General features: G+C 38.8%; 2 protein-coding genes across 2 annotated transcripts in view; both read right to left on the reverse strand.

The window, feature by feature from the left end:
- The window catches only part of LOC128886345 (neuronal acetylcholine receptor subunit alpha-7-like), a 454,660-nt gene that overhangs the window by 343,820 nt on the left and 93,510 nt on the right, over window positions 1–17,330 (reverse strand). The window lies entirely within an intron of this gene.
- LOC128886357 (zinc finger CCCH domain-containing protein 13) overlaps window positions 1–17,330 on the reverse strand; it is a 179,052-nt gene that overhangs the window by 156,992 nt on the left and 4,730 nt on the right. The window contains exon 2 of the mRNA XM_054141166.1: window positions 2,909–3,134. Within this exon, the coding sequence (XP_053997141.1) occupies window positions 2,909–2,953 (45 nt within the window). The 5' untranslated portion in view covers window positions 2,954–3,134. The remainder of the gene's footprint in view (window positions 1–2,908; window positions 3,135–17,330) is intronic.

The following is a 17,330-nucleotide window of genomic DNA, read 5'->3' on the forward strand; positions in this document are numbered from 1 at the left end:
ACTCAAGATCCACCAGGCTTGCGTCTTTGAATCGCGACGAACTTCGTGCTGTAATCTGCATCAACTGCAGAGTTCATGATTTCCTGCGAAATTTACAAAGGAAGAGACGGTGTTTTACATACTGTTCGCATTGCAAAATTTTGTGACTTCTTCCTAGGTTTACAGAAAATGAAAATAAATACGTAGATTTCGCTTTTAAGTGAAATTCTTTGTCTCCTGAATTTTGCATGGACAATATCACTTCTTATGAAACTTTCAAAGTAGTAATTCTACCTGTCATACTAGAACTGCAGAGTTTTATGGCTTTTCATTAGACCTATAATATAGAATTCAAATACGCAAATTTCATTCCAACGTTGAGAAATGTATTTAATTCCTCCGTATTTTAAATTCTGTATCATCCGCTCTATTTAATTATCATTTTTTGCGAAATTTCTTCATTTCTAATTTATTTCCAACTCATGGTGAAATTGTCAATTTATTTTATTACACCCGAAGGAAAAGAACCCGAAGAAGTAGGTTTCGAACGCACTTTGAGATACGTGCTCGATCCTTTCGCCTTCCCAGGTGTCAATTATCACCTTGTCGGCAACTTCCAATAATTTTTATTATAACACTCGGCACACTAATTGCGAGAGATCAATCGTCGGTGTTTCGCTGGAAAATTCACGTGGAAATTCAAAGCGTCGGGGAAGTTGACGGATGAAAATAAACCCGTAAGTTAAAAATGTATCAGGTAGCTGGTGATTTCACGGCTGGAAAGTTCCCGGAATATTCAGGTTTCGCGATAACTTTGTTGCATAATTTATTCCTGGAGGAGCGTTTGCTGAAAAAAGACCATGGGAAATTGCCCGGGCGCATGAACGAGAATTTCGAATCGTATTTTCGACGGACTTCCATTAATTTATCGAAACGCGACTCGTTATGGACTCCCGATGTAATTTACATTAATAATCGTTTCGTTGTCTGCACAGTTCGATGTACTTGATATCATACATTCCTTCAGGAGAGATTTTACCATCACCCAATGCCTTCGGAGCGTCGTCGCGGAGACCCCAATGCAGCGGAAGTAATTTATGACTCGACTCGATGAATCGTCGAAAACAGGAACCTTGTAAGCCGTCGTAAGCCGGCAGAAATCATTACTGCTTAGTAGCGTTTCTTCGAGCCGTTTTCATGTTTCCCACGGAATATCTGTCGTTAGCTCGCATAGCGGGAGCTGCGTCTGGAGGGATAATGGGAGAGACCAAGTTCCAGGGTGTGAAGGACCGGGACAGGGGGCGTAGAGAAGAGCGCCAGAGTTTAAAGGAAAGCTTGACTGCCGAACGACTAATAAGATTACCTTCCGCCTAATCATTCTCGCTCCCGTGAACGCCACCACCACTCACGACTCCCCTTCTCTCTCTCTCTCTCTCTCTCTCTCTCTCTCTCTCTCTCTCTCTCTCTCTCTCTCTCTCTCTCTCTCTCTCTCTCTCTTTGCTTCCTCCTTCGCCCCTGTTTGTATTCGCGACGGATAATTTTCCGAGGCGACACCTAATTATCAGGAAATTCTGCGGTAAGCGTGTCTACGGGTTTTCGCGTAAACGCGCATTTTCGAGACAGACAGCCACATAAGTGGTGGGGTAAATAGATAGATTAACCGCGGGATGCACAGCCTAGGGAGTTTTTCGTTAGAATCTCGAGCCCCCAACGACGCAGCTCGTATTTCTCGCCGGATTATTCGTGTCACAGGTGAAGAAAATTGACTGCTTCGGTTTGAAAATAAATTCCGCGTGAAATTGATTCTCGCCATCAGAGGAAAATCGAGGGTTTTTAATTCGTATTCCCGCACTTGGTTTCTGTACGATAAGTGCATTGTGGATACTAAACTTAATATTTATTAAGAAGTTTTTAGTTAAGGTGATTACGTACAAACAAAAAATGTACCAAATCATAAGTGCCACTGCAGACAGTCAGATATTTACATAAAACCCTTATTTATCCCTTCTGACATTCCATGGGAAATCAACCTTCGACTATATCCAACAATTACTTATTATCCCATGGTGAAAATTACAAACTCACTGCTTTATGTTCTAATACCCAACTAACAAAATTAAAATAGACAGATGTTCAACTAGCCTACGTAAAATTTCACCTGACAAAAAATGTACCCTCTGCGTTAATCTAAAGTCTCTTTTGCGAAATCTTTTATAAGCTTGTGTACTCGGAAGAGAGCTCGAAGCTATGTATGAAGGCAACGCGCGTAAACGTATTTTTCATTATTATATCGGGTGACACGTGAACGAGGTATCTTGGTGTTTACACGGATGTTCCCATTCGCATGATGGGACTCGGTGGAAAATTCGTCGGGCCAAGGTAAGGGAATAATCGCGAGGGAATCCGTGGACGAGACACAAAACCAGGGCAATTCGTATTTCTCCGCCAGGCGGAAGGAAACGTGCAGTAAAACGGAGATACATAGAACGGAGGAAACGAATTTCGAGGATTCCGTGATACAATCGTGCCGAGGCGAACGCAAACACGTCGGGTTGCGATCACTTTTTGCAGCTTCTTCGCCAAAACCATTGAAATACAATGTAACATGCCTCTTGTTGTAGTTTAAAATTAATAAATGCTCGCCAGGTCTGCAGAGCTTGTTGCGATCTGTAACTGATTGATAACCTTAAACTTCGCATTCCATAGCCACGACTGGTTCGTCATTGGCTCTGAAAGGAGTTGCCTTAATCGACCCCGATGTCGCTTAATTGCGCACTTGATCTAACGCAACGATCGATTAATTTCGTCGAAAGCATGACAGAACTTTCCTGTTTTTCCGCGAGCGATTTCTACTCGCCATGGAAGAGAAACCGGCGAATGTCGCGATACCTGCAAGGTGAGGTGATCTCGCGATCGATCGAGCGCTTACCTTGTAGATCTCATCTACGAGCCTAGTGAGTTCTTCGGTCTCCATGGTATACCCCTTCTGAAAGTGTCTGAAGCTGCACTTTAACCGACTTTACGAGATGCTCATATTTTTCCGTCCTTCCGAAACCGGATCCCGCGTAGCCGCTCCACTTTCGCGAAGTCGACCGTCTCAGAACGGAAGTCGCCGTGTGTCTCCCTCTAATTGGACCCCTGTGCTTCGACCGAACCTGAAAATTAAACAGGAAGACTCGGTTAATGGCAAATGCATCGCAGATTGATCGATCACGCCCCTCCGCGAACTGGAGTTCGAGGACGGGAACGCGACAGTACAGGGCAAGACGCGTTTCTATCAAACGGCAATCGGTTCTAATTTATTCATGTTCTGATTGCTCCTGACGTCTGTGCTGATAGTTCCACATTCACTCTGATATCAGACGTAAATTATGGAATGGAACGGATCCTCCTGTAGGGGCATGTCAACATGCGGCAATAACTCGAATGGTACGGTTAATGCATTCCAGAAGAATGGTACTGGTTGAAGTAATATCGTTCATGTATTAGGGCATAGTAAGCAAGGTGTTATTATTAATTATACAAATCAAGATATTATTTTAAATTAAATTATTGGCAGAGTAAGCAACAAACCCTTTCCTCGTTATTTAAATTATTTATTTTGTTTCTGTTCAATGTCCATCATTATATTATATATTGTCGGCCTGGAACAAGCCACAAGCGATTGGTCGATATCGTACGCAAATAATAAATGAATAATTATGACAAAATGCATCGTCAAAAAATAATGAAAATCAAATTCATACGTGAAACAAGCTTGAGTTTAATTACGTAGTCAACAAATGTAAGCATTTCATATATAATTATACATATACACCTTCAAATATTATTAAATACTAAATACTCTTGATATTTCATACCAGAAATCTTACTGAATATATTTGCACATTAATGACTTTAAACCTATATAAATCTATAAATATTATTTTAGATCTGCAGAATCGAAAGGACCAGAACTTTTTCCAATGTTTATAGGCGTAAAAAAACAAGCTGTTCCATTCCCGACGCAGACGCTGCACAATTTATGTAGTTATTAATCCTTTCGGTCCTGACGGTAACATACGTGAACATTTTTTTACTCATATTTTAAAGTCAATAATTTTCTGATTTATAACGCACATATTTGCATACATGTATTATGTATGCATATACATAAAACCACTCAAGAATTTTTCCCATTTGTACATTTATGACTTGACCAAAATTGTACACCTAATATATAGTTGTAAAAATAGACATGTTTATAAACAGAGATTTGAATGTGAATATGAACATATATATTTTAAGCACTGTTTTAAGAAACTTAAAAAGATGGACTTATATATTATACTGCTTTTATAATGAATGTCACATAATGAATTTTTACAATATTAAATTGTTGAAGTATTTTTCTCACCCTCCTATACCCTAGATGCTTTTAAATACTCATCCAGATACAACTCACGTCACCATACCTGAACCATGACCCTAGAGCTCTCATCTAAGCTGTCTATAAACATTTATATACTTGAAATATATATTTCTAAAAACAGTAGATGCTCTGTTCTTGCACCAATCATTGAATTTCAACAATCTTACAAATCCCCAAAGTTCGCTAACAGAAAATATTATGGAAATGCCAAGTTTGTCATACGTAAGTGGCAATTCGCAGCGAGCTGCTCTATCCAAACCATAATAAAGAGGCTTAGCAGAAGTCGAAGTAGTTGCCAACGCTAATGCATCATGCTGATACAGCGCTAAGTGAATTTAACCGCTGGTCGCCGTAGTATGTAAAAGGGCAATGAAATTGCACGAATTATCTCCGCGCCGGTGCCAAGGTGGGCGCAATAATTCACCAGTAACCGCCGCATTAAGAATAACAATTTACAAAATCTTGAGCGGTGAATTCAACGATGTTTTTATGTTAATGTTATCGCATTAAGACTCCCATCGCGCTATGCGAAGGACTTCCAGCATCTCGTTCTGCGTGCTTAATGAAAACGAGTGCCAAGAACGCCACAGACGTCGCGAATTTCGTTTACCTTTTTCAGATAGCTTCAAGTTCGCGCAACGCATGGTCATTCCCGTCGAATGCCACTTTAAATCCAGGATTGTGCATGGCTGGCATAGATCCGAGCGATAAACCCTCTCGCGGGTCGGTGTCGCCCATATGATTGTTTAAGAGAGAATTATTCTCCTCTTCTGCTACAATCAATTCGAATCCCGTTATCAAACTAGCGATTAGTGAATCGAGAACACGCATAATGCCCGACGCGTATAATTATCTCACACTTTCCTGTGATTGCATTAGCATTTCGATGGATGATCAGTGCTTCTAATTCGAACGAAGAGTCAACAATCCTTTCTATCTGGACTTAATTTGACAATGGCCTCCTAAAATATTTTAACCTTCTATGAACCGAATTTTTTTTCTGGAAACAAATCCCAAAGGATTAGTTTGATATTTCAGGTTGATGGTGCTGCCAACCGCCATAAATATTGTTATTGGTTATCACAGACATTGTATAATAAAGACGTATACGTCATCTTGTGAAAAAACTAATTCTTCATCATACTTCATTTGAAAATTACACGGGCCCATAGAGAGTTAAACTTTTATTTCAATTCTGACCAACTTCATATTTAATTGAATTAGAAGTTTGTTTAATTTCCAAGAAGACCCAATATCTTTTTATGGTGATGAATGCCACGAATCAGTATCGAAAAGTCCATTTGGCCTCCATTCATGCCAGTGCCACGCAATGAAGCCATAAATCAATCGAGAGCATCGACAACAACGGAGCAACGCCGTGATTTAAAGGTGCTTATACCTCTAAAACTTTTCTTTATTAGTTCCGAAGGCGAAGACCCCGACTGTAAACTTTTCGCCATTATCGAATCACTCTGCGCACTCTTTCTTCACCTTTGCCAATGAAACACCGCTCTCGAGCGATTCATTTTCATAACGACGCAAACAAATTTCACTCCGGAAGTTCCATAGAATTAGCAATTCATAACGTGGAAAGTATTTGACTTTACCAGCCATCCAGTGTGAAAAAGTTCAAGTGTACGGGACGCCCGGCGTCCGGTTGGAAAAAGCTGACATCGCGGTACCAGAACTTTCACAGTATTAGTTTAGAACGTGTCACGTTTGGTCGCGTTTAATAGTCAAAAGTAGGAATAAAAACTGTCGAGAGAATTTTATTTTCAAGCAAACATCACGAGACTCACAAAAAACGCATAAATGCATAGTAATTAGCTTATTAAATCAAATATGTGACCACTATTCAACAGTGGATGAAGGATTTTGACAGGACATTTCACTGAAGGACTAAAATAAAATTAATTCTGAATTAATTCTGAACCACCTATCATACTCATAAACCTGGCCTCTGAACTTCAAAAAACGTAAAAAAATCTTCTAAAAAATCGCTTAATTATCTATAAATAGCCGTGAAAGTGAAAGAATTTCCAAACTTTTCCATTCGAGAAAGCAGAGAGTGATCTCGGAGCAACCTCGATCCGTCAGAGGCTAGCGCCGAGAGACTTTAGGCTCGCGGCTAGCATTACTCATAGGTGGAAGGAGAGGTCACGTTTTCCAGGGTACTTTCATTCCGCCAAGGACACCCGGTATGTACTCGCCGTAAACGCGTAGAGGGAGATCAGGGCGGAAAAAGCGGCATAACTTTGCCGCTTTATTTCTCGACACGGATACGTGTGCGCTAAGCGTGTGTCCATATAGGCACGCTTAAGGTGTCACGGATCGACGATCGAGAGTCACTCGCTCTGTTTTCAACCTGATTCGAGAGCAGTTCCAGATCGAGAAATCGTGAAAGCACGGGTCCGCGACGACGGAAGAAGATTTAATGGTCTCATTCTGGTTTTTGCCCACCACTCTCATTGTCGCGTGACTTTTCGCACGAGTGAAGACGAAGAAGAGATTGCCCACCGAGAGATAGGAAGCATTTCTGGATTAACATTCCCCCACGAGATCCGCCAATGGAAGCGCGATCGCGGAAGTACTGCGATATAAACATTGAGCTGTATATGAACTGTGTGTATTTCAATTATTGGTTCGAGTCTGCTGTAATTACTTCGATTTTTCTTTATTGTTTTGATGGTGAAACTGTAGATCGAGGATACAGTTGCGATTAACATTTTAATAACGATAGAAGAGATGATAGTTCGAAATATAATTGCTGAAACGGCGGCTGATTGTATTAAAGTATTAATAAATATTTGTATTGGGAAACATTTTCAATACTGATTGAAATAACTTGTAGCTTATGGAGAACTGAATTTATATCAGCATTTAAATTTCTCTTTCAACATAGTTTTTCTTATAATTTTCTAACTGTGAGGGAAGATAAATGTTTTAGATACACGTCACTGAAAGTAATGAGCAATACCATAATTAGTGCTACAATGAAATATCATAATTAATACGTGAATATACCTCGAGTAAGGGTAGCCCGAAGCACAGGTGGTCTGTGTTTATTTTGAACGGTTTAATCATTTCCGCAAAACGAAGTTGAAAGGATTCGATTATGCGCCAGATACGATGAAAGCACGAAACGCAATCGTTCTATCGAATATATCGCAATTGCACGACTTCCTGTTGCAAAGTGAATTTTGTAGTAACTTCCCAAACGTGGCGATACCCTCTAAAAGCTTTCAGGTGAATTAAATTCTCTCGAAACGTTTGCGATAAAATGTTTCCCTTTAATCTCTCTAATCACATGTGCTAGGCTTGTTCCACGCATGATGCAAACTTTGGCAATATCATTCGATACACGTTTGTAGGTTCGATGTTTTCCCTCCTACCCAGACATGAAATATTTCGTCTGTACAAAGAATGAAGTACATTCTTCGCGTTCAAAGGAAAAGTATTTCTCTTAAGCGAATTCCACGTTGCTAATTTGGCGAAACGTATTTAATAAATAAAGTACCGACACACAGTTCGGTTTATCCGCTGGAAATAATATGCATTCTCCGGAGACCTCAATTTTTTCAAAGGAAACGCAGTTAATTCTCAAGATAATCGTTATCGTTGCCAGGTAAGAACGATCCGATCGGTTTTAGATGCTATGCAAATTACAGTTCCAGAGACAAGCCTTTTCCGCGGTTCTGCAATTCCTCGGGCCATAAATTTCCGAAATACGTTGCGCGAATTTAACCGCACCTGCAACGCAGAACTGGAATTCACTGTGTAAACCGGACGAGGAATAGATTCTAAAAAATAGAACAACTCCTCCAGGGGAAGGCGAAGTTTGCTTATCGAGACGAAACAAAGTCACGCGCGAAAAGAAGACGAACGAGAAAAATATACATCCTTGGGAAAAATGCAGAAACGTCGCGCTGTGAAAAATTTCAGCAACGTAAGGCTTCCTGTTAGTTTTATGATCAGACGCTTTTTCAACTGCATGTATGCATGTATGCATATATGTAATGGTCTAAATAATAGCAGTGTGCATTCAGTCTATCACAAGTCAAATATTGTAAATACATGATTTCTATACTTGAACATAGTATTGCATACGTCCATTGTATTTCATACTATCATGGATAAATACAGTAACCATGGATAAGAATAAATATTGTACGAAATTCAAAGACGATATTCACATTAGATTTGCAATGTTAAATGTACTTGTCCTCGTCTATACGCTTATAATACTATTTGTATGTTAATGTATTAAGTCTTTATTTATAGTATTTTTATTTTTAATTATATATTTAATATAATTATAGTCATGATGGGCTGTAATATAGACTACATGGATGAACAAATCCACTTCCAGTTTAATTCCCTCAACAAATTTTGCATCTGCAGCTTTTTTTGAACATGGATTTCGTCCACAAGAGTTCACCGAACGTGCGTTGTTTTCTTTCCTTTCGTCCTTACGAAATGCATCATTGTTACATCACCGATGTAATGCGAGTGCATTTATCGGAGCGGTCGATAACCCGTGTCTTCTCAAATCAGCGCGCTCTGCTCTCACTTTTCTAGAAGCCTTCCCCACCTTTCTTCGTTCAGGGATAAATTTCTCTTCTCTCGGTGTTTCGTAACGTTAAATAACCAATATCTTTCTCTCCGCGAGCCCCGAAGCCGTCGCCGCGCATAGGCAAGCTGAAGAATGCAGTCGCGAGAGGAAAGTGCACTCGAATGGAATAAGCCACGACACGATTGTATCTGCTCGATCGAACAAAACAGCCGCCCGTGCGAAATAAATAAATGCAAAACTTGAAACTTTATGGAAACGTACGAATCAAAACGTCGTTCTGCTCGTTACTGACTCAACGGCGCCATTTTCTTCTCGACTTTCCAGCAAATTAGCCGTGACGAGAATGCATTTTTCTTTTTTACGATTTATTAAACGCTGTGTATTATCCTGGACTGCTTCGGAGTACCAAATGCAGCTTTCGTGGAACAAATAATTGCCGGGAATTCCATGAAAAAAATATTGGTTGGCGTTTAGAGAATTTACATAAGACCAGAAGCAGTTATCCAGGTAACAATTTCTTTTACGAAACCAGGAAACAAAGTGCATTTTGCAGGGAACTTAAAACTCGATGTATGATTGTACTTAATGGTCAAAATTTCACGATCGTAAAATTAATTGGAACTTCTTTCAATTCTTGAAAATTTTAAGTAGTATTAGTTTGAATTATTACTATAATTTCTTGATAATCTAGTATGATCCAGTGACTATTTTTCGATTTAGTAAATTATATTCGTATCTCGTTGGATGTAGTGTTAACATTTATTACTTATAAACAATTTAGATTACCTACTTGTGGTCATCTAAGTAACTGTCAAAATGTATGATGACCTGAAGTATAAAATAAAATACTATCTTGAAAATCAAGACAAAGTCAATTCCAAATCTATATAATATCAGTTACCCTTTAATTTTATAGTTTGCGCCACAAGTGACAGTGATCTGTACGTCGACGGATATTACCCAGCAAGGTCTTATTCGATCAAAATACAATACCCTCAGTATCGCACGCAAACGCTGTTCGCGCAAAGACAATGGGATGCGCATGCTGTTTGGCGCGTACATAAACTCCCGAGCGCATCGCAGAATTGAAACGACGTCAACTGCATCTGTATCCGTTACATTCCATGAGTTTGTAATTCCTGAGGCATTTATAGAATGTAAACCTGTTGGTCGAGCGGCGCGCATGTTCGATGCGCAACGTGTGTTTGCGTGTGTGCTCGCCACGACCTAGGCGCGTGCGAGCACGGGCACATAGGGGTGCAAAGAAAATTCCGTAGCTTCGAAAAATCGGAATTTTTTACAAATCGAGGGATTTCACGATCTGGAATTGTTTGCTTGAATTTTTTGTCAGCCTCGATAATCGAGAGCAGAAATATGAAATGGGACTTTCCAGTCGACGAATGGAAATTATTAATAATATAGTTTCGAGACTTTTATAAATATTTTCAGACGCCATTTAAAAAGGAGTATATTCCGTAGTTTGAATAAAGTGAAGACGAAGAACGTGAATTAAAGGCTGCGTAGGAATTCCGTCGAATTTTCGAGTTGTCTGGAAGAGGGATGGTCGCATTAATAAATAGCAATACCAATTTAGGAAAGAAGAGGAGAATCGGGACGTAGGGAGAGGAACGTCCAATAAATTTCCAAGCTTGGGAAAAGCGATTTCCGTATCACCGCGCACGGCGAGGTGATACTTTCTGCGAGAAACCCGATAAAACACTTCTTTTCCGTGAGAAAGGCGTACCTTCTGGAATTCAGGACAAATTCCTGATCCCGCGGCGCTGGTCAGCTTCATTCGCTCTGCTCCTCGGCGATATTGAAAATGAGAAACAGTCGAGCGAGAATTGTGATCGGTGGAATCCAGGAGGATGATCATTGTTTTTTTTTTGGGTGAGGCATGGAGAAATAGCGAAAAAATATCAAAAGAAGATAGTGTAAAGAAAAAATAATGATAGAAAGATAGAGAAAGAAAGGGAAAATAAAAAAGAGAGATGGTGAAAGATTGAAATAAGAACAAAGAGCGATAGAGAAAACAAGAGAAATCAAAGACAGAGATAGAGGCAAAGAGAGGTAGAGTAGGAGTGAGATAGCGGAAAAGAGAGAGAAAAACGTGTAAGGTGCGCCCGGCGCAGAGAATTATCGGGATTCGTTCGTGAGGTCGCATTCAAATCGGGCCGACGATGGAATGTCGTCCTGCCTCTTCTGTCGTAACAGTTATAAAACGGTCCTGATGTCCTGCAGGCAGTAACGCACGCGTGTGTGTACAACTTCGTCGACTTTCCTGCACCTGCAGCGGCCCTTGCGCGTGTAGGCGTGTCATTCGGAGTTCAGTGTTCCTGAAGGATATTCGTTCGCCTTGGTCGACTCTCGATCGAGGAAACACTGCAATGTATTTCTGTTCTTGAAATTTGGCCCACATTGTATCGGGTTCGTCGAAATGGAATGTATTCAAGAATAGTATAGTAGGTACTTATCGAATTAATTAAATTTTTCAGTAATTCCATTGCTCGGATAGCAATTCAAAGTGATTGAGATGTTATAATTGTGTTAATTGACATTAATTTAATTACCTGAGTTTGGTTATTGAACGTTTGAAGTGCAATGTTTAAACTCGTTGAACTTTTGAATTATATTGGTATTCCAATTATTTAATACCGCAGAGTGATCGAGTCGTTACGCATGTTCGTTTAAGGGAGTTATAATAGGTTTTCTTTAACATTTAATTCCATCAAATGTAGTTGATTAATTATGTGTGCTTTCATGTGAAATAAAATATTTTCTTTTATTCTAAGGCATCGTTTAAGAAACCCTTTATATTTGTGGTCAAATTTGCATGAATAAAGCTAATGGAATTTTTAGTGCGGAAGACCTATTAACTGCTAAGAATGCAAAATGAAGATTTTCCGCGCGATCCGCGAGATGGAACGTGCGTCATTGCGTTAATTAAAATTCTAGGGATTCCAAAAAATACTTCGCAGACTAGGAAAAATTCAAAGGCACTTTTTCCAAAGAATCAAACATATGTTATTACATATCTTAATCAACAATAAACATATGATTCTAATATATAATTCCACAATGAAACACAAATCAAATAAAACAACCACTCCACGATAATCGTTAGTTTTGATAGATTTTCCTAGACTACTATTTACCCTAACAAAAATTAATAAAAGGAATAACCCTTTCAGACCTGCGTGGACAATTGAGGACACAAAATTTTTAAATTACCGACACTATCGTCGAGGGCGAATGTCCTTCTTTGTGCACGTGAAAAAAGATCAGTTTTCCTGAAAAACTACACTATTAGGATTTGTTTTCTTTTATTTTTCCATATTAATTTTAGTCCGAGTTAATCCTAATAATTAAATTACATTAGTACGAGAAAAAAAAAATTCATGTCTGAAATCAATCTTTTAATCCAGGATAAATGTAAAACATCAACGGCGGTGAGAACCAGCGTCGATAGATCGCTGACACGAGGGACATAAAAGAATGTTGTCCGGCGCAATCAATGCCTAGCCTCTGTCCTCGAACGAGGATCGATAACACGGTTTCATTTAAGAGACTGCGTTATCATTCGCTCTGCAAAGCGTAAAAGCGGCGAAAACGCGTTGTTGCACCACGGTGGAAAGATCAGGAGAAACGAGAGGGAAAGCGGAATCGTCGGAAAATAGCGTCGCAGGGGGAAAACGAAAGAGGGAGGGGAAAAGCAAACGGTAACGGAGCGTTCGCGTTAAAGCAGTAAAATTACGCAATTCTTGCCCGGGTTCGTCGTATATTCTGTTTGTTTCAATTTCACGGGAAAGGAAAATGAAAAGGGACGACCCATTGTCGCGACATCGTCGCAACGATGCTCCCGTGTACTACATGGGCGCTCGTATTCGCGTGCATGCTCGCGATGCGAGAAAATAAACGTGACAATTATACCCGCGTACGAACTGTCCACTTTCTTTTTTGCAAATTTCTAATCGCGAAACACGGCTACATAACGACACAATTCTTCCGTTAGATTGAATTTCAATTTCTTGTCGGGCAGGTAGAGTAAGTATTGTTTGATAAATCAAAATTATTGTGATAATAATTTTGGATGGATACTTTAAATAATAGGGAAGCTGATTTTGCAGTTTATATCATTGTTCTACTGTTAGATTTTTTATTGAAATTTATTAGAAAAAAGTTAATCTCGTGAGAAAAGAGATGCTTGGGAGATGATAGGGTCACGTACACACACGAATTTCGTCATCGATGCTTTAGGCTATCGGCTCTGTACATTTTTGTTAGTGGTTCAGGTTCCTTGAGAAAGAGCTTGAGGAAAGAGGACCCCATTTTCTAATACCTACAAATGAAATAGTGTTATAATGAATAATGTTATAATAAATTGCGGCTTAAAAAATGATCTCAATCAAAGGATTGAATCGTTAAGCCTTGTTTAGATGGTTAAACCTGTTTTATATAAACGTGTCCACTAGATAATGGGGTTGAAGCTGGATCGATACATTTTTAAGGGTACCATTTGAATGAATTATGGTAGTTCGTTGCATGCAATCCAATAATGTTGCTGTCACGTTTCTGAATGCGACTTGAAAATGAAACATGGCACATGTGTCGCTGCACCTTTCACTTGCTGTCTTGTGCTAAATTCCACTTAACGAGACAATGCATTCTGCGGATTAATCAATTCGTGAAAGGATGTGGAAAAGGCTTGTTGTCTAACGTGTTCGATAAGATCGTAATTTAATAAGTTTCGCGTAATATTCTCTGCTCGGAACGAAGACTTGATGAATGCAACAGCTTTTCCCACTTCTGTCAAGCGACGTCGCGTAATTGGCAATCTCTAATTTGAGTCAAGCTTGGATCACAGATAGAGCAACGAAACAAATATTACATACGTGTTGAATGAAATACAAATTTATTTTAACATTTACAAAAGTAATGGAAGCAAAGAAAGTTTGATTGTTGTAAACAAGACAATGAATTTGGTAAATCATTACTATCTCATACAAAATTCCTGTGTAATATTTTGGAGTGGCTTCATCCATGTCCCAAGTTTCATCAAATCTGCAGACTGTCAACTGACCAGTCATAACTATACATCAGAAAAGAAAGAAAAGTTATTGTTGATTTAATTCAAAAAAATTAATTTAAATGGCACAGAAGAAAGATGGACTTCGCAATTGCTGGCGGCATTAGCATAAAGGCTGCAGTAGAGTGCACAAAACCACGTGCAATTTCCTCGACTACAGTTTTTTCCTGCTTCTTGGCAATTTTTACGCACTTCTCTCGCGAGAGTACGCATTGCTCTGGCGTTATGCCGTAATGAAATGAAGAAACTAGCGGTAAGCGCTGAGCACTGTAAATTTCTGCAGAACATTTTAATTAAAATTACACGTTATCTCCAGCTGGCGTTGTACACAATGCAAACAGCTATTTTCGGTTATACTACCGAACAATTAGACCGAAAATGAGACTGCTTCATGTTCATGTCGGATGTCGATGTAACTATGATCTGGATTTACTTGAACATCTCCAATAATTTTGTTGTTTAACGATGAACGTGGTTTACAACTGTAGAACTTGAGAACACCACGAAAATAATCGTACTATTAACTGCGCAGGAACTAATTACAATTAACAATTAGTTATAATTCCGTACAACTGAATCCTATTATTATTATTGAGAGCCTCAAATGTTGGTGGTTCTCGCAATTATCAGATCCTGTTTATAGTAATTTTCTGGACGATTGTTCGGGTTAAACAGACAAAACTGAATATGAAAATAAAAGCTGAATTTATCGAAAAAATAATTTAAATATGTCCAGAAACACATGTCTATGACTAATAAAAGCCGTGCCTGCTCTAATTTAATATTTAATTAAAGCTGCAACCAGTTTTGCATAAAGTTCTAACTGAATTACCGTAGTCTATTTTAATGAAGGAACTATTTCACCGAAAAAACCTGATTTTTCTGGCTCAGCCTTAATTTGGCCACACTCATACTTTGCTTCGAAACCATTATTAAGATTCTCCTCTCGAATTGGCTTCTTTACCATCGAATCGAAGTTTCGCAATGTTCGAATCAGAGATAATATCGAAATTGTTACCTAGTTTAGTCAACGATCCACGAGAATATTTAATCCGCTTAGCGCAACCCAGTATCAATTTTTTCAATTCGCCTGCAGATTTGACAGCGCGTACCGTGCCATATCTACCTGAAAACGATCGCAACGCGCGTACACCGGTAAACGCGATCTGATTTATGCTCCCGAACGTATGAAATAAATCCGAAACTGATCCCCACTCGAGCACGGAACGTTTCAGTCAACATCGGCTTAAGAGGGAAAACATTCGATTAACGTTCCTTCGGAGTTTTTTTTGTTTTTTGTTTTTTCAACAGCCCGTTTTCGTGCGTGTTACGCACGAAATGCCCATTTCACGCGGCCGAAACGAACGGTTCGCTGGAAACAAACGCTATCGAGGGCACTTTGAAACAAAGGGTCGTGGAGATTTGTTTGCATTTTACTTTCGGCCTATTGAACACTCGTATTAATACTTATTACCTCGCGTATTTGTTAGCTTTGGTCATATCCAGTGGCGCTCCGATATTTCCACGCATTCACCCTTTAGAAACTGAGTATTTGAAGTCATTTTTGGTTGAGATTTGCTGATCGGTAATTTTTTAATCCTTTCAGATCTGGCGTCTACAAAAGTTGAGGATACAAAATGAAGATATGCATACCAGCTTTTCTTGAAAACTACAGTATTAGGATTTTTTTTGTTTCACTTTTTCCATGCTAATTTTAGTGCAAGTTAACCCTAAATATTAAGTTACTTCTTAGCTTCTAAATTGACTAATAAATTTAAAATGAGATTCGGTGAGAAAGATACAGATGAATATACTTCAGTATAAGGTGTTTAAAAGTGCTCAATTAACTAAAGAAAGAACTAAATATCCTTCAGCAGGCAGACTCCCAAGAATGAAAAACGAAGAAAAACAGTGATCTTCCGTTCTTATTATTCGACGATTAGAAGCGATGCAATAATACTATAAGAGGGGAAATTACGGTCTCGTAACGATAAAACACCGCGCAATGAGAACGAATATTCATTCTGATTAAGGAAGGAAATTACGATCGCGAAGGGATAAAACGGGCCTGGATGAACGAACACGGTCTCGAAGGAAATTGTTCTTTAAACGTTGGAGATACAAATGTTCTCCTGTGACAGTTTGCATCGTGAAAAATAGTATTCTTTTGTGCAACACCAGTGTAGTCGATTAAGTTCATACAGGCTAGATAGATTGCCTCCTCTATAGAAGTGTAAAATAAGAATTATATGTCTTCAAAGTTTAATCTGAACTTTATAATTAACAGGTACAACTTGATCACTTCAATCTCAATTTTATTCTTAAATTTAATTTATTTTTTATACGAAAAGGTGACTTTTTGCGAAGTTCTATGTTAACAATCGAATTACATTTATTTCAATGAGAAGTTTTTGATATATTTTTCGATAGGGAAATTTTAATTCAAAGATATCTTATCAGAGCATAGCGATTTTTCACAATAGCTGCAAATTAGAAATAGAAGCATGGTATTCTAGATTTTGAAAAATTGATTTCTATAACTCCTATGAAACACGTTATTTGTTCACCTACACAAAAACCAGGCTTGAAACAAAATTCTCGGAAATACTCGTTTTTGTCTGGGTTAGATCGACAGAGCAACAACTGATTTTTTATTAACAACACAGTGAAGAGCTTTCCTTGCCACAATTCCAAAATTTTACAACAAAAGAAAACAGCTAAAAAGAAGGTAGAAACTCGTAAAGAAATATATTTTGAGCTTACTCAAGCCACGCTTATCTTCTTTTAGTTCTTTCTTTAGTTCAATTTCGTTAAAAACAAAACGAAATAATTAGTCGAAGCATTAACATTGCATAAGATAATTTCGTTCCATTCTTCCTGCGCGGTAAACGCGATATGCAGAGTTTTGTCGTCCGCATTCAACAACTTCTGGTTCCAGCATAACCTGATCTGAGATTTACATAAATTTTCCAACCAGAACAAGAACGAATCACGCAAATTGCGTTTTTCCTTGCGGAAAGTTCGAACGCGCAATTGTCTCCCTACGTGGCCACAGTGCTTTTCAAATGGAAGGACTAACTGCTAGGCGAAGAGTCGAGACGATCTCAATTATCGTTTCTCGATCGCCCGCTCGGAACATAAACGCTTATTTGAGCGACAAAAGCATCGCGCACCAAAACGAACGCGAGTCGTTTCCCATCGTATTATCATTCCGGTCTGTCTTTCCTCTTTTTCGCTAATTAAAATTCTCTAACGGCTGGAAAGACCGTACAGGAGTATCA

The sequence above is a fragment of the Hylaeus anthracinus genome, unplaced genomic scaffold (genome assembly GCF_026225885.1).
Source record: "Hylaeus anthracinus isolate JK02 unplaced genomic scaffold, UHH_iyHylAnth1.0_haploid 11982, whole genome shotgun sequence".
In the NCBI taxonomy this organism is placed as follows: domain Eukaryota; kingdom Metazoa; phylum Arthropoda; class Insecta; order Hymenoptera; family Colletidae; genus Hylaeus; species Hylaeus anthracinus.